The sequence below is a fragment of the Vipera berus genome (genome assembly GCF_964194415.1).
Source record: "Vipera berus genome assembly, chromosome: 1".
NCBI lineage: Eukaryota > Metazoa > Chordata > Lepidosauria > Squamata > Viperidae > Vipera > Vipera berus.
The window spans coordinates 260,425,882-260,449,925 of record NC_138202.1 but is presented as its reverse complement, the minus strand read 5'-3'; the positions used below and the strand labels follow the sequence as shown (position 1 = coordinate 260,449,925).

Genomic DNA, 24,044 nt, shown 5'->3' with positions numbered 1-24,044 from the left:
GGACCTAACAGAGGCAGAAGAGATTAAGAAGAGGTGGCAAAATTACACAGAGGAACTATACAAGAAATCACAATGAGGTGGTCACTGACCTCGAGCCAGACATCCTAGTATGTGTGAAGTGGGCCTTAGAAAAGCTGAGCAACAACAAAGCTAGTGGAGGTGACAGTATTCCAGCTGAGCTATTCAAAATCTTAAAAGATGATACAGTAAAAGTGCTACACTCAATTTGCCAGCAAATTTGGAAAACTCAACAGTGGCCACAGGATTGGAAAAGATCAGTTTACATTCCAATTCCAAAGAAAGGCAGTGCCAAAGAATGTTCAAACTATCCCACCATTGCACTGATTTCTCATGCTAGTAAAGTCATGCTTAAAATCCTACAAGCTAGACTTCAGCAGTATGTGGATCGAGAACTACCAGAAGTACAGGCAGGATTTCGAAGAGGCAGAGGAACTAGAGATCAAATTGTCAACATACGCTGGATCATGGAGAAAGCTAGGGAGTTCCAGAAAAACATCTACTTCTGCTTCATTGACTATGCTAAAGCCTTTGATTGTGTGGATCATAACAAACTGTGGCAAGTTCTTAAAGAGATGGGAGTACCAGACCATCTTATTTGTCTCTTGAGAAACCTATATGTGGGCCAAGAAGCAACAGTGAGAACTGGACACGGAGCCACTGATTGGTTCAAAATTGGGAAAGGAGTCCGGCAAGGCTATATACTGTCGCCCTGCCTATTTAACTTATATGCAGAGCACATCATGAGAAAGGCAGGGCTAGATGAATCAAAAGGTAGAATTAAGATTGCCGGAAGAAATATCAACAACCTAAAATATGTAGATGATACCACTCTAATAGCAGAAAGTGAAGAAGAACTAAAGAGCCTCTTGTTGCGGGTGAAGAAACAGAGTGCAAAACTTGGGTTGAAACTTAACATTAAGAAAACCAAGATCATGGCATCCGGCCCTCTCAATTCCTGGCAAATAGATGGGGAAGAAATGGAGGTAGTGACAGATTTTATTTTCCTGGGCTCCATGATCACTGCAGATGGGGACTGTAGCCAAGAAATTAAAAGACGCTTGCTCCTGGGGAGGAAAGCCATGGCAAATCTAGACAGCACACTCAAAAGCAGAGACATCACCCTGTCAACAAAAGTGCGTATAGTTAAGGCTATGGTCTTCCCAGTTGCAATGTATGGCAGTGAAATTTGGACCATAAGAAAGGCTGAGCGCCAAAGAATTGAGGCCTTTGAACTATGGTGCTGGAGAAGACTCCTGCGAGTCCCTTGGACTGCAAGGCGATCAAACCGGTCAGTCCAGAGGAGATCAACCCTGACTCTTCTTTAGAAGGCCAGATCCTGAAGCTAAAACTCAAATACTTTGGCCACCTAATGAGAAGGAAGGACTCAGTGGAGAAGAGCCTAATGCTGGGCAAGATAGAGGGCAATAGAAGAAGGGGATGACAGAGAATGAGGTGGCTGGATGGAGTCACTGAAGCAGTAGGCGTGAGCTTAAATGGACTCCAGAAGATGGTAGAGGACAGGAAGGCCTGGAGGAACGTTGTCCATAGGGTCGCGATGGGTCGGACATGACCGCAGCTAACAACAACAGAATAAATCATATATATTATTTTCCATTTGGTTTTAAAGCAGTGATAAAATCTGAAAACATCAAACATAGCTTACTGTAAGTTTATAAAGTTATGAAATGACTTCAGCTTTACCCAGAATAGTGTTCATCTGCAAATAACATCAAAATAGAGAGATGCCAATTACAGAACAGCAGTTTATTTGGTAGGTAGATTTGTCATCAGACTATGACCCCAGAGACTTTGCATTCTAATTCCACCTGAGGCACAAACCCAGCTCGGTGACCTTGGGCCAGTTATTGTTTCTTAGCCCTAGAAAGGAGACAGTGGCAAACCATTTCTAAAAATTGCAGGGACTTTTTTTGTTTCCTTCTTGAGATTTCCCGGCCATAGTTAAAGAGTTTGTAACTTTTACTCTTCAGATATGATTCTACAGCAAGTCCTTTATGCTGATCGTATGTGATTTTAAAATTTTAAGACTACATGATCTATCATGAGGTTCTTGTTGATTGGGATTAAAATCTGAATATACTATGGTGAATCTTTCTACATTTCTTGTAGTCATGGATAGGGATTTAAAAGATTTTAAAAGTTCTTGTGCAATGAACTCAATCAAGCATTGGACAATTAAGTGCATTGTTCTGTGTTGATTTCACATGATCTATTTCTAACAGTTTTCTCATCACATTGTAAGAATGTATTTGTGAAACTATGCATAAAATATAGTGCCATTTTCTCCAAGATATGAGCTGTTTACCTCATATTTGAACCTCCTCCTGCACTACTGTCAGCCCCACAAGATAGATGAGAGCAAGAAACTAATACCGTATAGGTCAGGATTACATTTATTGTAACAGCTATAGTAACAATATCTTGCAAGACTGCATGTGCATCCCCACTCCCTCACTTTATCTTAATGTGAACTAGGGAGGGGATTGTCTGAGTCCTTTTTTCAAATTATTACTTGGTCTGGGCTCAGGTTTCACTTACCTAAGGGTTGTCATAATATAGCTCTTCCTCCTATGCTTAAAGGCATTCTCTCTGCTGTCTAAATTACAGACTTTGGAAATGTGTACAGTGTAAAGACTTAAATGTTTTTCTAGCTTCATAATAGCCACAATTGGGGTGTTTTGCTTTAAAATCTTATTAAGCTTCACTCTACCCATGCCTACCTGAATTTTGTCAAAAAGATCATAGTTGCAGTAGGTCTCCAATACTGTGAAATGGGCTTTCTTAGCACATGGAAACTTCCTCCTTTTATATCAAAATGTAAAGCAAGGGTGTCCGACCTTTGCAGCTTAAGATTTGTGGACTTTGTGGCTGGCTGTGGAATTCTGGTAGATGAAGTCCATAACTCTTTGGATGCCAAGGTAGACACTCCTAATGTAGAGCTTCTTTACCAATGAGAGAGATTCCTCTCCAGCATAAACCTCCTCCTATAGGAAATGGACAGAGTAAACACAAGTGAGAGAAGGTTGGCTTCCTTTAAATCATGTGGTGGGGAACAAGGGATTATCCCGTTATATTTTTTTGCTTGCTGCCATCAGGCTTGGAAAAATATAACAGGAATATTCTTGTTGGTAAATTCTCCAAGGTAGCGATATGAATTGTAAGGGGTAAATCATTTGTCCTCCATTTCAAAGGAGGCAATTGGAGCCTGAGAGAAATTGATCTTCAACAGTGTAGGGAGCTTTGAGGTTTTCTACGTTTTGAAAGGATATTTCATTCTTTCTTTTTTGTAGGTACACTAGTCTCTGCCTGAGGCAGAAAATAGGAAGAAATATGTCATGGTTTCATTTTATTTCACTGTATTCCAGTGAACTTTGGGTTTGTTTCTTACATATTGCTGTGATACCCAAGGTTGAAGAATGGTTTAATAAATAACATAATTTCAAGACATTCAGGTCCATTCTGCCAAGGTCTAGTTCAATATCTATACTCAAAAGTATTTCATCAAATGTAATAAACTGCTTTCTTTTAGAACAAGTAGCCTTCCCTGCTCCTTTACTCATAAGAAGATCTTTCCTATGTCCAAAGAAATGCCTTTGGGTAAATCAAGTCAAGGAATTCATAATAATGAATTGATACTAACATCACCTGGTATATTCATCTGACTGCAGCAAACATTTATCAAATTACTACTTGTATAGCATATAAAACAAAAGTCAATTCTGACTGTAAAAAGAAAGTTAAGTTAAATGTTACAATGCATGTCAATCAGGCAGAATACTTTCTTATTTTGTCCATGATTTCAGAATTAAGGAGGATTAGAGCCTATTTTAAGGCAGAATTATTTTTAAAATGTTTGTGCATAAGTTCTCAAGAAAATATCTAAAATTCTGGCACTTATCATTTTATGGAATGAAAAAGAATCATCTTTTTTTCTTTTAAACTTGACTAATATAAGTTTTGCATTATTTTTATTTCATTTTAAACTAGGTTCATTGACTTCCTCTTTAAATCCTTTTCTTGAATTAGACAGCTTGGGAGCTGCTACTGTAGGGTACCATATTCTGTTTTACTGTTTCATTTTTTAGTCTGACAATTCACAGGCACTGCAGCCTTTATTCAAGAAAAATGGTTTTTTTATGAAAGCATTTTAATTTAGTCTTGAAGCCTACAGTAATTTGAGACATTTTCATGGAACTAATTTCACATCAGTTTTGGGGTAACATAACATGAATAAACCAAGTATATTTTCTATATATTACCACTGCAAAATGGTTGTAGGAGGTTATGCTGGTCTATGACCATAATCAAGATTTGATTGGTTGTAGGAAGGCCTCCTTCCTTGTATAAGAGCCTGATTTCTATTATGTTGCAAAAGGACAAAGAAACAGTAAGATTAATAGGGCCAATTAATAAGGACATGCTTTTGAGCTACTAAAAATATCTTTTAAGTACTACCATACTGGATCGGGGATTCAGTCACAGGATCCCATTATATATACTTAGTTGTGAAAGTTCTCCTTCAGATTGTTTTGGTGATTTAAGTTACAAACTTTGCAGCATGCAAACTGCGTACAAAACGCAACCCAGCTAACAACAGCTTATACAGCGTACAAAGTATTTGCTTAGAAGACATGGCTGGAATAATAATCAAAATACTGTTTTGCACATCCATTTCTTCCACGAGTAGTTTTGCTCATACTGTTTTATATAGTTACTCTGGGAGAAGTAAACTGTGATTTAATAGTCCTTTATATCTAACTTAAAATTGGAAGTTGCACTGAGTACAGTTGTTAAAAGTAAGGCCAAAGGTAGTTAAATGTGTATTTTACTGTGATAATAAAAACTAAATTTCTTTCACTTCATGCATAATATATAAAAATATATTGCTTCCTTACTTTTTTCCTCTTTTTAAATATATCTTAGCTGAACATTGGTAAGTGTATTTATGTTTTTAGTTAAAATGATTGTTAATTTTATATAGCCTTTGTGTGTTTTTTCCCCTTTTTCTTTTCAGCTGATGTAAATACAGAGATTAAAAACCTTACAGCAATTCAGCAACTCGGTATTAAAATGACAGTCAGGTAATTTTCACTACAATATTTCACGTGAATATTTATAATAGGCTTTGCTTTTCTTATTATTTCCATGAGTTGATGTGAAAAGGCATTATTTTAAAGATAATGGCAATGAACCTATATGAATGCTTGTAACATTTGGACAGAGCCCTGCACCTCTCAAGAAATCTGCAAATTGTGTTCCTTGAATGAATATTGCGCTAAACATGGTATACAGTCCTCCAAGTCCTTTGAGACAAGCAAGATGAATGACTAAAACTTACACAACTCTTTCATCAAATATTTGTATGTATGCTGTGTTTTGGTTAATGGATGTGAGTGATTAACTGAATAACATAAAACAATAGTCCAGTATTTTCCAGGAAGGATCTGAAAATAAACATTGAATATTGAGAATCTTTGGCACCAATATTGGGGCTGTAAAAGCATTCGGTAGGGACACTTAGCAAAGCACACTGGCACAAAGAACTCTCGCTAGAGCATTAGAATAGCTATATCCTTTGGAAAATGTACACAGTTGCTTCAAAGGTTGCCTGCGTTTGTGTATATGAAAAGCCTTTCCTCAGTGTCTGCCTGCAGCAGCTCTGCAAGAGTTCCAGGTAATAGAATTACTTTTAAGGAAGGATTTGTGATTTGTGCCAATGTACCTTAAGATGATTTTCCCCTTTGGGATGCTTTGCATAGTTCTAGCCGATTCTTCTTGCAAGTAGGAACCAGACATAAAGCATGTACTTTTTCCTTATTTCTAAATAAAACATATGTTAAAAGTAATACAAGGAGGAAAGAGAAAAGTAAATGAAAAAACCAGCATGGTGTAGTGATTAAAGTGTTTGCCTTGATTAGGGAGGCAATGCTAAGCCACAGGAGTTCAGTGAGTAACTTTGGGCCAATCATTCTCTCAGCCTAACGTCCCTCACAAAAGTTGCTGTTTTGTGGGGGGAAATGGCTAGCTAAATTATTTCAGAGTATTGATACAGTCAAGATGGAGTTAGGAGACTCTATGTACATCATTTGTACATATTGTATTTCTTGATTAGGTTAAAAATGCGAATCCCAGGCATATTAAAATTAACAAACTAAGTGAACACTTGGATGGAATAAGAAAAACTAAAACAGTTTTTATTGTTAAAAGATCAAGCTTTCATTGACTAACTGCCAACGTCGTCAGGATGGAAACGCTGGGGTGGGGAGATCGCGTTTATACTGTTGGTGTCTCTGCGCTCTGCTCATGGAGCTTGTCACCGGTCTGTTTGTTGAGGCCAGCCATATTCCTTTGAGTCATCGTGCATCCGTTTTTGGGGGATGTAGTTGTATCTGGGTGTCTGTTGTCAAAAGTGGATTTTTGACAGTTCCGTGTGTTGTAGCCATAGCTCTAGTCATTGGCCATGTTCTTATACCAGAGGTTCTAAATAGTTGCTTCTCTTCTTCCCTGTGTTCTACAATGCAGGGTGGTTGTGTGTTTGTGCAATCTCAATTTTGATACAATGAGGTGCTCTGTAAGTGCTTGCGCTGTTTGCCTCCATATCGCGCACGTCGTTCCTCTTCCCAATTCCTTAGTACCTGGTATGCAGGGGTGAGGTCTATGTGCCAGTTGATAGAAGAGCGGTTTGAAAACCAAGCTTCCTTAAACAAGCGGCCGCCTTTAGTGTTGTCACTGGCAATTGCCTCGGTCCCTGTTAGATTAAAGACGTGGTTATGTGTGGCCATGTGTGCCCACACCTGTGAATGTTGTTCTTGTCTTCTAATAGCGAGCTTGTGTTCGTGCACTCTAGTCCTCAGTCGTTTTGCCGTCTCCCCAATGTAATTAACAATTGCAATTTTGGCATGACATCTTGTACACGACCGAGGGTTTTTCTTCATTGCGCAGTGGATCTTTAGGGCGTACGACACAAGCTCGTAAAGTCCGATCAGGTCTGTGGGCAACACCGACCTTGTGAGGGGCTAGTATGCGCGCTGTGGCCTCAGATACACTGTGGATATAAGGCAGTGTTATCCATGATGTTAATGCGTTTTCACATTGATGGCGGGTAGGTTCACCTGGCCTGCTGTATTGTCTAATGAAATTAGGTGAATGTTAGAACCATCTACAAAGATACAAAGCTATTTTTTAAGCTGTGAATATGGCAATAATCATAGAGACCATAATTTGCATGATTAGAAAAAATCACACAACTGTAGATAAGGTTATGCAACAGAATTACTTATTTAGTCTTTATTTAAAGCCTTTTAATCTTTATTCTTTATCTCAAATAACTCCCAAAATAGCTTAGGAAGATGACAGGTCTGAGATTTTGAAGTCTCACAAGAGAAATTATATGGGAAGGGAGGAGGGCACTTAGATGGCAATTCATCTTACAATCTCTTGGGCAAACATTTCAAATAGCCTAATAGACTTGTTTATTGCGACAGCTGGTCCACCCAGAAGAAGTCAAGGGCTAGGCTCTCCTCTGTTTGGCAATGGCTACAAAGGTTGATAGCATAAATCCAAGGGATTTTGTCAAGGCTGTTTTATAAACATAATACGGATTGTTTCTTCTGTTTCGGACATCTACCTGTGGTCAGTGAATGCTGACATCAATATTATATACTACTTCCATTTAAAAAATAATTAAAAAAGTGTTTTGCTTCTACTTAAAAATTTATTTCTTTTAAAGCTATGGTAAACATTTGAATTTGCTGAAAGAGAATGCAGAAAATGATCTACATCAAGTACTAATCTACTGTGAGAAATATTTGAAACAACAGAAATTACCTTTAAGGAAATCTTTACGTATCCTTTTGCTGTAATAAGATAGAGTTCACCAAATGTGAACTTTATATACCATCAAGTCATTTTCAGCCTTTCCCTATGAAAAAATAAGCAGACCTAGTTTTTATTAAATATATTCATGCTGGAAGGAATTGCTTTTTTTCCGGAATTACATTTTTTTCACCCATTCGTCTGTAAAAAGTAGATACCTATGCATGCTTCAGATTAGGGGTACCACATAATTATAAGATGAAGGTGATCCTAATTTGATCTGAATTCTGCAGTCAGGTTTATCACTGTAGGGGCAGATACAATGAAAAGTGTTTTCTTTTGTGTTTGGGGCAAAACAGCCTTGATATTCCATTGTGTTTCTTTTGAAAAAAAAACAAAAACAAAACCTGAAGCATTTCAAGTGTTTCAGGTTCCAAAGACATCATTACTTAACGCCAAACTCAAATTTACTGTAGAAAGCAATTGAAACTTGAAAGGATCTACTTTTTTTTGTTTCTATAAGTGGAAGTGAAAAAAGAAAAGTGGAAATCCATATTGGCTGTTGGCTCCCTTCCAATTTACAGGGATGGGGGGGGAGCCAAAGAATATGCTTAGGGTGAGATAAAGCTGTTTGAAAATTCAGACCAGGGTGTTCAAGCTCCAAAAAAGCCATTTTTTTTTCTTTTTCCCATCAGTCATGTTGCCTTTTCTTTTCCTAATCAATCTATTGTCATGTTTCCCAATTGTCTAAAATGGACAAGACAAAAATATTGGAATTCCTTAATTATTCTTACAGGTAATCAGCAGGATGGATACGTATGCTATGACTGGTTTATATCTTCTGTATTTCTAATAATGATGGGAAATCGAGAGAAGACATTAACATTTCTCCACCAGTTCTCCTATCTTCTTGTTTCAGCCTTCCTTTGGGTACCACGGCTGCATAATTCCGTAAGAATTATGGAAGAAACTTAGCCTTGACGAATTGCTTTGAGGATTTTCTGTGAATAATTATTAACTTAGCCTATGTAAAAGGGCACTCACTTAAAGACCTTTTAACTGGATATTTCACCCGTAAAAATGTTCTACATGCAAAAACACATGGATCTGCTCAGTTTTCTAATAGGAGGGAAAATAGACTGATATCAATTGTAGTTATTGAATTTTAAAATGAGAAGTAAAACACACTTTATTAGCCGTGTTCAATTGTTTGTAGGCAGAGAGAGCTATTCAGTGCCCTTTTATTACTATTGCTCTGTATTGCTTTCATTCTCTAGATTATTAATTTTTGTTTTATTATACCAAAACTGGACACTATTTTTGTTAGTAGAAAACCTGGGCAGGGAAAAATAAATAAATCAGAATCAGTACTCAGTATCTTATCCTTATTATTTTGGCATTTGAAATAGTGAGATTTCTTAAGTTAATATCATTAAACAAATACACGAGATTTCAAATTTTATCATATACTTTGCCGCAACTTGGAAAATTAAGGATTTTCCTCAATATCCCCAGGTTTTAGCATACTCTGGATGCAAGTTGGAAGGAAGAAATCCAGAGCAACCTGCGACCTTACCTTTACATAATCTACGAGAAATAAATGAAGATTCCCCCACTCCAAAACACCTAAAAGGCATCTTCTGCCTTGTATCTGTTAATGGCAGGTCTTCTAGAAATGTCCTACTGTGTAAATAGGCTTGGTCTACCCAGTGTTCTTTCCCTTTTGTGATGCCATACCATTTTACAAAAGCATGGTTTTAATCCAAGGCTTCTTCAGCATTAAGAAAACTGGTATTTGTGTGTTATCACCTTTTACATTGCTATAGTTTTATGTAGGTTTTCAATACTTAGCTTCTGTGAAAGTTAAAAGTTAAAATCTTAACGTTAAAATGAGTTGTAAAATGGGAAATCCATAACAGCATTACTACTATCCCTTTCTTTGTTCTAAAAGCAGGTCTCACCATGTCTACTTCCCTTGGATCAGCCCTGCCCTGTTTTCTGGGTTAAATCCTAGAGATGAAAATAGAATGGACGGTACCTAGTTTTCTCCCTATCCCTTTAACTCAAAGTAACTTTAAATAGCTGAATTTTTACAACGGCCCTCTGGTTGGTGGGTGGCAGTGTAAAATCTTCCTCCACATCATGGCTTTAAGCAAATCTTCATTACTTTTGGCGGCCACCAATTACCTTCTGCTGGCCTGCTTGCAAGATGCCTGGGAATTGCAACTTCCTGCCAGTTTCCCCACTGACTGGTTGTTGGAAGCCAGCAGGAAGTTGCAAGGAGGTGCTTACTTAACGGCCCACAGTTAATGATAGCAATGGGGACTGCAGGGATTTTTATCATTGAGCAACGGGGACCGCATCGCTTAGTGATGGAAACCATGGAAAAGTGTACAAGTAAAAAATTGTGCTGTAGCATCATGCATAACCTTGCAAGGAATTCAGGGGCACACGTCTTGGAATTGGCAATTACTTGCTGATGGCCAGTAAAATGGCCTGGTTTAGTTTTACTCTGGCCCTGAGAAGGGATAGAGATGAGCTTCTTAGTTTCCTTTCTACAAGGGGGAAGGAAATGAGTTGCATTCCCGCTGTTCCCTCCATCTGTATTCTCCCATGTCTGATAGCTCATGCTCTGGGATTTTCAGGAGACTACACGGGATCAGAAAAGAAAATTTAAGTTATGAGTTGATATATGCGCATCTTTGTTTCAGTTTCTTTTTCAGACACAAGATAATGGCTTCAGGTCTTAATTGCATATAATATGCAAGACAGCCCTAATGCTTTGCTTATCTGAATTTGAAGTGGAAAACAGCATGGGATGCTTCAAAAAGACTCTCTTTTTTCCCCCTCTGGCAATAGAGGGATTGGTGGTTGTTTGCATATTCATTTACAACCACTTAACTACATCTGTAGTAAATGGAAGTATTCCTTTGCTGCAAAGTAAATTAAAAATCAAATGAAGGAAACAATGCTTGTGAACTAGTATCAATCATAATGAAAAGCTAGAAAATGTTGCTAACGTTTGACAGGTATTATGTTGCTAACTTTTGACAGGTATTATTTCTGTTTTTCTGGAACCCAAATTATTCCTTTTGAATTCTCCAAGAACTGAGCCAGTCTATGAGTAATAGTAACAAGCTGCTCCAATTGCTGTGTAATAAGGAACCATTTTGTGTGTGTGTTTTTTCCAATGGTTAGATACATCTGCCTGTAGACACAGCAGCATCTGGCATCCATCCAGTCTACTTTTGCAGTGCTCACTATGTTGAGATGTTGCTGAAAGCTGAGTTGCCACTTGTTTCTTCTGCTTTCCATATGTCTGGATTTACATCATCACAGGTAATAAGAAAAAAAAATACCCTGATGAGCTGTTTTGAATGTGCCATTGAAAAAGACTTATTCCCTAACTGCAATCAAAGTGATACCCTTTTCACTAATGTAATCCTATAATGTCTACTTACTGAGTTCAAATGAACGTACTGTTTTTAATATAATTGTATTAAAGATTACATTTGCAATAATGAAAAAACTAATACAAACTAGGTGCAGAAAAAATTGAAAGAATATGAATATAGTCAAAAAAATAAATATATAAAGAAACGACAAAAATATGTATAAATATAAAAAAAATCATATCTTCTTCCCATCTTGCCTATAAACAAATGCTCAAAATCTCATTTCAGTTCTGATCATCAAAAGTCCATTCAGGATTACTAAAAAGAAGAAAATACCTATTTTAGCCTTGATCAAATAAACTGACTTCATATTTCTTCTTTTAACAATCTTGAACTTTAGTCTTTCCAAATAATGTCCTAGAACTTGATTTCTTTTCATGTTTTCTTTGTCACTTCTTACAAAATTATTCAAAACCTTGACAAGCCTCTTGTAAATCCAAAATTACCCAGGTCACTCTTTTAGATGATTACTTGTATAGACATTTTAAGTATGAAATCATCAACTGATTTCTTTGTATATCCAGTGGAGCAACTTTTTCCATATCATTCTTGTAGCCTGTCATCTTTAAATACACTTTTAGATCAGGTTCAATCTGATCTGATAAAATTTGTTTTTCTTCCATAGCTTCTTTTAAACACAGTTTATCTATAGAGGCAACTTCTTAGTCCATTTTCAAAAATATCCTTCAATTGTCCAATGTTAAAATATTTTGGTCCCTTCTGTATTAGTAAATCAAAGTTAACTGTTCTTCTCCTTTCATTATAATCTTTAGTTTCTAATTCTCTCTAGTGGAAAAATCCCATCCTATCATATTATTTTTAAGTATTCAAAACAAAAGCAGTTTTCCACAGAAAGGATTCTTATAATTAATTTCAAAATCTTATTTCAAATCCATCTGGATTTGATATTTTGGTATCTTTCCAAAATAAAATTTGTTTTGTTGTTTATCCCAAAAGAAAAAAAAGAATTAAGTCCTTAAACTTGTAGCTAACTTCTTTTATTAAGGATTGAAAAAAACTCATCTGCTATAACGTTAGCACTTAAATACTGCTTCAGAGTGCTTTACAGGACTCTCTGAGCAGTTTATAAATATCAACATATTTTCCCCAACAATCTGAGTCTTTGTTTTACTGACCTCGGAAGGATAGAAGTCTGAGTCAACCTTGAGCCAGTCAGGATCAAAATCCTGGCTGTGGGCAGAGTTAGCCTGCAATACTGCATTCTAACCACTGTGCCACCACAGTTATAAAATATTTTAGTCCAAAAGTTCGTACTATTGAAAAACAGTTTACAAGCAATTTCTGAAAAAGACTGGAGTGGAAGTATTGGAACCCAATATTCTTTTGAAAGCACTGAGGTTTGAGCAAGATGGCTATTCCCTTTTCTTGCAGAGTTTAAACCCATAGGAGACTGCTGTTCTGTATTCTCACAACAGCAGCTGTCCGGAGCACTTGTGGGCAATCTCAAATCATTTCCTTGTCTGGAGAAGAATTACAAAGAGCCAGTCTCTTTGTGGTTCTTCATTCTGCTGTAGTCATCAGCTCCACTTTTAGCGGAACCATCATCAGTTCACTATTTCTTTCTCAGAAGTGTCAAAAGAGCTTACATTCAAATAAGTTTCATGCCTGGGGATGTAGGAGACCCTTACCTGGAAATTATAAAGAAAAGAACAGTTATAGAATAATTTGTCAAATTCTTAAATATACATCAGTGGGCACAACTCATTGTATGAATTAAATTTATTTCTAGTGAGTAATCAGCAGGGAAATCCAACTGTGAGCCTCCAAACTAGCATTCTTCTGCTTGTTTGAAAACTAAACATGTATTTTAGCTGGGTTTTCTTTTTAATATTTTGTTATTTCAAAGCAGCAGGCAGAATTGATCAGTGTTCAGTTTGAATCTCCTTTTCCCTGCATCCTTCTGATATATCTATACCCTGCTCTATGCCCACTTCAGCCCCAATAACTTATAGAACATATCCCACGAACTCACTATACTATTTATGTACAGAGTGATTAAGTACCCTGAGGTGCAAACATGCATGTTTAAAGTTATCAGGGAAATTAACTGTGGTCTAAAATTGAATTATATCATTATTAGGTTCCTTGGCAACAAATACATTTGTCACAGTGTCATTTATTCTTATGGGGGTTTTTTGTTTAATTTTTTTGGTAAACCACTCTTAACATAACCCAAAATTTATCTGAAAGTTTCTTTCTGCAGTCAAATTAAAGTATTACAGGCAATCCCCGAGTTACAAGTGTTCACTTAACATTCGTTCAAAGTTATATGATCAGCGCCTCCTAATGTTTATGAGCAAATCCCATAATTACAACTATTGCAGCACCACAGCAGTTGTTCACCCTTACGAGCAACTGACCACAGAGGCTCTGCAATATTCACCCTATTCCTCTCCCTGCTCCCCACAACTGCTTCTCCCTCCCTTCCTGCTGCACCGGACTCACTTACCTTGCAAAATCTGTCTTGTCTCTGCTGTGGTTTCTTTCTCTTTGAGGGAGAGGAGAGTCGGCTTGGAAATCTTTTTCAGGCCGACAATGGAAGCTCCTGGGTGCCGTAATATTGGCGAGTTCAAACACAAATTCTCTGCAAAAGAGATCATGCCCCCGGAAGCTTCCATTCGCTGGGGGGAAGTGTTTGTTTCATTTACATGCCTATGGGGAAAAGCGTGGAATTGGAGTCAGATGCAGGAACCAATGCCGTCCCTGGCCCAGGTGCGCTGCTCGCTCACGTGTGCCAGCCTTAGTTTGAAGGCAGGAACAAAGCCTTCAACTGAGCAGGGAAGTATTACGGGGCCAGGTCCCTTGCACCCCCATCCAAGCTGTCAGCAGCGGCAACCACCTGAGTGACCATGATCCCCCTCCCTAGACAGCCACCCATCCCGCCTGACCTACTTCTTGCCTGGCCGGCTGGGTGGCACGAATCCTCACCACTCTTCTCCTCCTCTTCCTCCTCCTCCTCACTCATTGAGCAGCAGCGGCTTGAGTTTTTCTGCTCTGAGTGAAAGGAAACAGAGGCGCAGAGCAGGATTGCTCTCAATAAGGCCAGCGCATACTGCTCTGCGCTTCCGGTTTCTTCCTTCAGGACGGAGCAGAGAAACTCAAGCTGCTGCCGCTCAAACACTTTTTATCCAAACGCAGACCTGAGAGAGATTGGAAGGTCCGTGTGCCTGCAGTGGGGCACTTCAGAAACGGAAAGGAATGCTCTGAGTGACTGCTTGAAACTCCGTGTGACTCAGGTCTCTGTTTGGACGAAAGGTGTTTGAGCGTCAGGCTTGAGTTTATCTGCTCCATCTGAGTGAAAGGAAATGGAGGCGCAGAGCAGGATTGTTCTCAATAAGGCTGGCTTGCTCCAGGCTTGTTTTCGCAGGATTGCTCTCAATGAGAGCGAGGCATGCTTGGGCTCCATTTTCGCCAGGAAGGGGCTTGAGAAATGGCTTTTTCCTGGCAAAAATAAGCCTCTGGAGCGAGCATGCCATTTTTGTCCGTTTTCACTGGACAAAAGCCATTTCTAAAGCCCTTCCAGGCAAAAACAGAGCCAAAGAGCGAGGCGTGCTCGCTCCGGAGGCTTGTTTTTGTCAGGAAGGCGTTTGAGAAATGGCTTTTTCCGGTAAAAACAAGACTCCAAGCCCTGATGCTGCGGAGTGAAGCAGCAGCAGCCAGAGCAGACCTTTCCCTGTCTCCCCTCGCTTCCCCAAAGCCTCCCTTCACTAACCTCCTTTCCAGCTCTGTTCTCTGCCATCACGTGCAGGGCAACAAAAGAAGCTTGGGGGACTACCGGTTTAAAAAAAAAGTTCAATCAGACCTTCCACCTTTGTGAGATTTTTTTTTTCACGAGAAGTTGGAAAGTTGGATTGATCTTTTTTTTAGTCCCACAAACTTCTTTTGTTGCTCTGCACATGGAGAACAGAGCTGGAAAGGAGGTTAGTGAAGGAATGTGGTTGCCCTGGGGTGGGGGGTTAGGATTTGGCATTGTGGATATCCTGGGGTGTGGTGGGGGTTAGAATTTGGCATTGTGGATTGTGCTCTGGTGGGGTTATTCAAAACGCAGGGATTTCCTGCATTTTGAAGCACCCTGTGTGACTGCACAGAAAGCAGTGCTGTGTTTCTCAAGCCCCCATTCCAGGCATACGGAGCTTGCAGTCTCTGCCAGATCTCCACCAGAGAGATTCCACTCCCTCCGGAGGCTTGTTTTCACTAGGAAAGGGCTTGAAAAATGGCTTTTTCTTAACCCTAACCCTAACCCTAGCCAAACAGCGAGGCACGTTCCTTCTGGAGGCTTGTTTTTGCTAGGAAAGGGCTTGAGAAATGACTTTTTCCTACAAAAACGTAATCAAAATGAGGCGCGTTCCCTCCATAGGCTTGTTTTGGCTAGGAAAGGGTTCGAGAAATGGCTTTTTCCTGTGAAAACTTAGCTAAAGAGCGAGGCGCTCCGTTTCTAAGTGTGCATTTGCATGCAGACAGAGCTTCCAGTTTCCCCAAGGTCTCCGTCCTGGTGAAAATTGTTCTGGCAGTGGCGGAAAGGAGTTGGGAGCAGGAGCAAACACCATGAGAGTTCAGGCTCCCATTCTCTGTAAAAGAGGATCGGTGCCTGAACTCGCGCAATATTACGAGCACCCAGGAGCTCCATCAACTCATCTCCCTCAAAGACAGAAACCGCGGCAGAGAGAAGACAGAGCTTTTCAAGGTAAGTGAGTCTGGCGCAGCAGGAAGGGAGGGGAAAGCATGAGGTATCTTAGTGGGTTGGGGAGGCCTTGGGTCCTATTCCATCACTAGCCCCCCCCCTCCCATGACCTTCCCCACCCTGAGATACCTCATGTGCACTTAACAAGCTGCATGCGTCTTAATGAGCAAGGGAGTGATCTCCTTCAAAGTACGAGATTCACTCTACGAGTTTTCGAGTTACGAGTGGAATGGGCAGGCTCCATTACACTCGTACCTCGAGGACTACCTATACGTTTGGCTGTGAATATGTAGGGTTGATTAACCAAACAGTATTAGTTGAAGGAAATGTACTAGAGTTTTAATATGGAAGAGAACAATTATTAAAAGTGTTCTTTTTAAATCAGCTTATAAGAAGCTGTTTGTCAGATTTATTGAAAAAGTATAGAACTCTTCTTCATTGAAACACTTATTAAACTGATACAAATGACACTATAAAGATTCCTCACAAATAATTTTGGCATGATGTAGACTTTTTTTTGTTCTAGCTATGCTTTAGAAGAATAGTAACTGGTTTTTATGAGAGAGTTAGGTTTTATTTCTTTATTTGATTTTTTATCCTGCTTTTATTACTTTAAAAGTAACTCAAGTGAATATAGTTAATACTTCTTCTTCCACTATTCACCACATTTTTAATCAATAAAGGAACATTAATTCTTTTGCTTATATTCTTGATGCCTTGTTCTCTCCCTCACCTCCAGGAAAATGAGGGTGAGGAGGGCAGCCTACAACAAAGAGCAAGGAAAGGTTTTATTTAAACAAATTACTGTCAGTAGTGATATGGCCAGTAGGGGAAAACAATTCTTGACTAGAAAAGAGTAAAAATATTTTGTCACTAGCATTAGATTAGAATGATCCACATATGGGATGTTTAAATAAGACTTAAATGAATAATAGATTACTGAATTAGTTAGAAATGTTCGACTTGTGTTATCATAAAGTACGATGAAGATAATGACGATGATGGTTTTTTTAATGGGTTTTTAATAATTGTTGTTCTAGATCTGTCAGCAGTGGCTCATGCAGTGTTTCTGGAATTACATGGACTGGAGAGAGATTTGTCATTATATTGCCATTTGTATTTTCCTTGGCCCAGATTATCAGATATATATGTGCATATCTGTGTTCAAACATCTACAGCAAGAGATCCTTCAACATACCCAGGCTCAGGATCTTCAAGTTTTTCTTAAAGTAATCACTTTTTTTATCTTTTGGCAGGACTGGCCAGTCTTTCAGGGGGCTGGTGGTGCATACATGGTCACTGGGGGTCTGTGATGGAGGCTATCCAATTTTTTCCCCCCTGGGTTTTGCTCAGTAGATTACAGAAAGCGCTTATTAAAATGCTATTTGCATTAACATCCTACAGATGTTTCTGTTTTTTCTTCCTTTAAACTGGGAAGCTATTGTCTGGTTGCTGTCTTTGGCAATCAGTCCAGAAGGGGACTTCAAGAGGCCTGTGAAAAACAGCATCCCCAATTCTCTTTTTATGGTTTACAAGACTTTGAAATTAGTTATTTGGAGACATCAAAAGCAAATGTTTTATAATGGTAAATTTTTACTTATATGCTTTTTATTGACAAAAAGAAACATAGTAGTGCTTTTCAGCAAAAAAGTGTGTGTGTATATATAGAGATAGATAGATATAGATATAGATATAGATATAGATATAGATATAGATATAGATATAGATATAGATATAGATATATAGAGAGAGAGATAATGTGGCACAGATTCCTGTTAGTTTATTCTACCAGGAATGAGCTATAGACCCAAAAGCAAACATTATGATATTGACAGACATTGAATAAATTATCTCTTAGTGGAATTTTGGTTGACTATGTTAGAAATAAAACTTTGATTTAAATAAGTCTTTGAAACTGATCCAACAACACAACTTTCAATGTTCCTAATGCATTTAGACTGTGCATCAAGTATGCAAAGAGAGGATGAGATACATTACTCTACAGAACTGATAGAATTTTTATTATACTTTTTGTAAAGAGCTCAACAGCTTGTACATCCATTTGTGAGTATGAGGGGGTGTGTGGGTTTTGGCCTGTTTATTGAACAAACAAAATCACAGGTCAAAAACTTTTTTTGAAAAAAATACTGGGTTAAAAAGATTAGTTAATTAACAATTAAAAATTGGGTAAAATAGAGATGAAAAAGATTTTTAAAAATGGAAGGTTGCATTTGTATTCATACTGAGTACAGAGTGTATGTCTGTATATATACAAACATGTGAATCGACTTATAGAGAAATATCAAGATCCCTATTCAGCATTTCTGCCCAGTTTGATGATCATGGCTAACCAGTAGGGCTATCTCAAGAAACTAGACAGAGTTCGACACTTGGTTAGTACTCATAGTTTAACATCTTTCATAGGGTTGCCAAAGCATCTGTTTCAATACTGAGCATTGCTTTAGGGTGACTTTACCCTTTGTTCAGTAATTTTATCAAGAATGTCATTTGTACAGATGAAAGTAATACAAAGGAAAAATGTTGGAGTCGGGGAGGGATGATTTCTCTCATACAAACTACATGGTCCATCCTGAAATTCATTCCCCTCCCCTTCCTGAAATGTACTGTTCTAAGAATTCCCCAGCTGATTTTCCTGTTTTTTCCATAAATTCATGTATTATAGAAAAGAATTTGTGGCCCTAAAATAGATTGGGTAGTTTTGTATAACCCTGCTTGTAAAAAAAAACTGGCTTTCAGATTTTTTTTCATGTTACAATTGAAGGTATTTGAAGTTGGAATAAAGGCTGTTAATTGGATGATTTCATGCAAATCTGTGTATCTGGTTTAGAGTGTTCAAAGCAGCTGGTGAACCCCTTGAAAAAAAAAATGGTCAGGCATTTTGATCATAATAGAAATAGTGAACCAGCCAAGAGAAGTTTCTTTACCTAAGACTTTTTCTTGAGATCATGGATTGTCATCAGATGACATCAGGATTGAACAGAGATTTCCTGTTTCATAGATCATTCTGCTGTGTCTACATCAGCTCAAGAAAGCAGTATGAAAGGAAATACTAATTTATAGGACTACAGTCTTACCAAGAGGGGGTTTTGGTTTTTTTTTTTTTTGAAGAATTCTACTTTAGTGCTGAGCTGAGCTAGAGAAGAAGTGAATATGTCATTTTGTTGATTGTTAATTCTCCTCTCCTCTCCTCAAAACTGATTTCCTAATGTGGGATTCATATTTGTCTTTTATCTTTTAATTGAATATAAAACTAAAATTCCAAACTTAACTTTTGTGTATGAAAAAGAAATGACTTGACATTTATGATTAGCCCAATTAAAATAAGAAAAATCAAATTAATTGTTAAAGCATATTATTAATATTAAGCCTCTGTCTATCAACCTTCTCATATGAGTGCCCAAATATTCCATTAATTTGGCATCTTTGACATTAATTTTAAAATACAGTGGCAAAATTTATAGTTCTCATCATGTAGTAGGTGACAACATAGCAACTCTCCTTATGTTAACATCTGATGACAAGCTGTCAAGATTTCATAGTTCTTAAGACACAGAGGCCAAATTATAGGTCAAAACTTGTAAAGCTCTCATTAAATCGTACAGAACACAATTGAGAAGAGCAGTTTTTATATTCTATAAAAGAAAAATATTTGAAGAAAAGCATAGAATCCTGATTTAATTGACTTGGTAGGGTTGACGAGTCAAATCCACAACATACTGATTCCAGCTGAGGCTTAATTAAACCACTCTGGATTTAGCTGGTTAGGGATTACACTCTTAAGAATATTTGTATTAAAATAAACAATACAAACTATATAAAAACAATCCAATGCATCATTAAAATGGCTATTTAATTACCACTACCTGGTAAGCTCTGGATAAGAATTGGTTGCAAATGAGCTTGTCTATCCCTATCTTAAGCCACTCAGCCATCTTCCATTTTAATGGAAATTTAGATGAGCATTGTAACAAAAGAACATCTGTATTTGCACTGGTGACTTCCATTATACCCTGGTTTTGCATACAGATTTCCCATGCCTTATTAAAGCAAGTGACTGCAAACCTGTCAGATAACAGGAATATTAATTGCTTTATGATTTTAGGGAACAAAAACTTTCAGAAAGAAAAATAATCCTGCTTTACCCATTACAGTATACCACTGATTCTAAGTTTTACCTATTACACTACTGATTCTAATCCTTATTAGTTCCTTATTGGAGGTCTTGCACAGTTCCATTCTTTTTTTTCTCTCTTCTATAGGACCGAAAGGTCTAGCTTTCTCTGTTGACATAACGGACATTTAGCATGTTAAACTCCCCAAAGTACCAAGTAAATATTAATAGGGGGGAAAAATAAAATTACCGTATTTTTCCAAGTATAAGACGCTATTTTTTCCTGCAAACACCCTCTTCAAAAATCAGGTGCGTCTTATACACAGAAAAATAATGGTAACCTCTGCAGCCCAGGGTATGCCTGTGTGTGTTGCCATGCCGCCTGGTGCAGGTGACAAGCCCCTGTGGGCTTGCCACTAACGGGAGGTGGGAGGGGACATGAGGCTGGCTCCAGGCAGTGATAACTGCTTCTCTGAATGAGGGTAGTTTTCCCGCCACCTTGAAGGAGGCGGTGGTGAGACCCCTCCTCAAGAAGCCTGCCCTGGACCCAGCTGTTTTAAACAACTTTCGTCTGGTCTCCAACCTTCGCTTTCTTGCGAAGGTTGTTGAGAGTGTGGTGGCGCAGCAGCTCCCTCTGTTCCTGGAGGAAGCTGATTATCTAGACCCGTACCAATCGGGCTTCAGGCCCTGGTACAGCACAGAGACGGCATTGGTCGCGCTGGTGAATGATCTCTGGCGGGCTTGGGACGGGTTGCTCCTCTGTCCTAGTCCTATTAGACCTCTCAGCGGCTTTTGATACCATCGACCATGGTATCTTACTGCGGTGTCTTCGGGGGTTGGGAGTGGGAGGCACCGTTTTACGGTGGTTCTCCTACCTCCTGGGACGTTCGCAGTCGGTGTTGGCAGGAGGGCAGAGGTCGGCCTCGAGGCCTCTCGTTTGTGGAGTTCCTCAGGGGTTGGTCCTCTTGCCTCTCCTGTTCAACATCTATATGAAGCCGCTGGGTGAGATCATTCGTGGTTTTGGGATTGGGTATCATCAGTATGCTGATGATACCCAGCTTTTTATTTCTACCCCAAACCACCCCAGTGATGCCCTCGATGTCCTGTTGCCTGGAGGCGGTCCGGGTCTGGATGGGGAGGAACAGGCTTCGGCTCAACCCTGACAAGACTGAGTGGCTGTCTCGGGAAATTCAGAATATTCCATCGTTAATTATGGGGGGTGAGATATTACCCCCCATAGATAGGGCTCGCAACTTGGGTGTCCTCCTAGATTCACAGCTCTCCTTGGAAGATCATATAGGAGCTGTGACTGGGGGGCCTTCGCCCAGGTTCGCCTGGTGCATCAGTTGCGGCCCTATCTAGACCGGGATGCCTTGCGCACAGTCACTCATGCACTCGTGACCTCCCGTTTGGACTACTGCAATGCTCTCTACATGGGGCTGCCTTTGAGGACTACTCGGAGGCTCCAGCTGGTGCAGAATGCAGCCGCGCAAGTGGTGGTGGGGGCTTCCCGATACTCCCATGTAACACCTCTACTCCGTGAGCTGCATTGGCTTCCGGTTGCCCTCCGGGTAAGATTCAAGGTGCTGGTTATGACCTATAAAGCCCTAAATGGCATGGGTCCGGGTTACTTACGGGAGCACCTGCTGCCGGCATCAACTTCCCTTCGTCCAGTGCGCTCCCACAGAGAGGGCCTCCTTAGGGTGCTGTCGGTCAAAGAGTGTTGACTGGCGGCCCCCAGGGGGAGGGCGTTCTCTGTGGGCGCGCCAGACCTTTGGAACCGTCTACCGGTTGAGCTCCGAATGGCTCCCGACCTTCGCTCCTTCCGACGGGACCTAAAAACACATTCATTTGAACAAGCCGGCCTGGTCTGATGGGTTTAGGGGTATTTTATAGTTTTGTATTAATTTATTGAATAGTGCTGTGGTATTTAATATTTTTAATTTTTGTATATTGTATTTTATTGCATTGCCCTGTACACCGCCCTGAGTCCTTCGGGAGAAGGGCGGTATATAAAATAAATAAATAAATAAATAAATAAATAAATAAATAAATAAATAAATAAATAAATAAATAAATAAATAAATCTTCTGCTGGAAGGGCGGTATATTAAATAAATAAATAAATAAATAAATAAATAAATAAATAAATAAATAAATCTTCTGCTGGCCGAACTTGTGGATTTGCCGGCTCAGCTGTTCGGCGCTCCACCGAACAGCTGATCGGTGCGGAGAGTGTCTTATACAAGGGTGCTTCTTATACATGGAAAAATACAGTAGCTAGTTTTGAAAAATAGGATTTTTATTTTTTTTATTTTAATCCCATTTATATCCCACCCTTCTCCGAAGACTCAGGGCGGCTTACAATCTAAGCACAAATCAAATGTGCTTAGCAATAGCCTTCATTCTATGTATATTAGGGCTTTCGCCCCCACCCCCCAAGCGGCATTATTACAAAGTCACCTTATTGCCCCCAACAATCTGGGTCCTCATTTTACCTGCCTCGTAAGGATGGAAGGCTGAGTCAACCTTGAGCCTGGTGGGATGCGAACCTGCAATAATTGCAGGCAGCTGGTGTTACTTAAGGAGGCATTAGCCCACTGCTCCACCAAGAATGCCTTACCTCAGGGGTAGGCAACCTTGGCTGAAGTCCATGAGTCATAAAAGAGCCAAGGTTGCCTACCCCTGCCTTAACTTAATAGCACATTCTGTGGTTTTGTTTTTCCCTCTGCTAATAATACTTTTCTTCTGTTCAATGTGCAGGAAGAAGCACTCCATGGATTTCAGGTGAATAATTATGTTGAATATATGGAAAGCTTGGCTCAAACCTACAGACCAGTTCTATTAAGAGACATGAGGAATATTGGAGTGCCAAGCACGTAGATCAAGCAGATGAGCGCATCGTTTCAAATATTGGTTTTGTACTTTAAGGTGACAGTGATTGTTTTATTTCCTTCTCGATAAAATATGTATTCATTGTAGCTATCCTTGCAGCCAAATCAATAAGGTTTTTCAGCATGCCATTTTCACAAGACAACATCCTCTAAATTGGATCATCTGAAAAATAATGTGTTTTTCTAGCCAGGTGTCATTGTTTGTTTACACTTGGTTTCAGAAACTAGCTTTGAATTATTTAAATGTTCTGTTTATATTTTCCAAGAAGGACTGTCTATACCATTAAATTTTGCTTGCTAACATTTCTAAATTGCTGAAGGTTCAGTAATAAGGAATGGTAATTTGAATGCGCATGTAACTTTTGACCACTGCAAAAATTACCTTGGGAGGTCAAAAAATAAAATGTAGCTACAGGTCCTGAGTGGCTCAGTTTGAAGTAGAATGAATGGATTTTAATGGTTTTTGCTGTAAATATCTTTTTTAAATAGTACAGTACACGCTAAAACATTTACTTGAAGTTGTAGAAGGAGTAAATTAACACTTCTGTAGATCTGTTAATACAAATGTAGATTTTGTTCTCTTTTTTATTGAAACTAAAGAAAAAAAAATCTTTGGGAACATACATGAATATTGGTAACATGTTCATTTGATCTTGTAACATGCTTTCAACAGACCTCTTAAGAATCATTATGAATCTGTAGGTATCTATCATGGTACATTGGTGAATTACAGCTGTTTGATAGTTTTCCTTTGGAAAACGTGAACATCTTTCTTTTTCCCATCCTCCCCAGAATGACTGAGAAGCTTCAAATGAGTTCTTTTATGAATCCTAAGTTGTTTATAAGAAGCAAGTTGTTTATAAGAAGTTGTTTATAAGAAGCAATTACACAAAGTAAAGCCCTAGTTAAATTCCACAGGCTGAGGGCAAAGTCTTTGGAGTGTACAAATATACTTGGCTCAGATCCACTAGATTATTGTATGAGGCCTATATTTGCACAGACCTACCT

The 24,044-nt window shown here is 38.9% G+C and overlaps 1 protein-coding gene across 1 annotated transcript in view; it reads left to right on the top strand.

The window, feature by feature from the left end:
• The window catches only part of TBC1D32 (TBC1 domain family member 32), a 108,653-nt gene extending 85,199 nt beyond the window's left edge, over window positions 1-23,454 (top strand). The window contains exons 29-34 of the mRNA XM_081346661.1: window positions 5,054-5,120; window positions 7,769-7,884; window positions 8,651-8,805; window positions 11,053-11,193; window positions 17,052-17,240; window positions 22,906-23,454. Of these exons, the coding sequence (XP_081202787.1) occupies window positions 5,054-5,120; window positions 7,769-7,884; window positions 8,651-8,805; window positions 11,053-11,193; window positions 17,052-17,240; window positions 22,906-23,025 (788 nt within the window). The 3' untranslated portion in view covers window positions 23,026-23,454. The remainder of the gene's footprint in view (window positions 1-5,053; window positions 5,121-7,768; window positions 7,885-8,650; window positions 8,806-11,052; window positions 11,194-17,051; window positions 17,241-22,905) is intronic.
• Window positions 23,455-24,044: the final 590 nt, after the last annotated feature.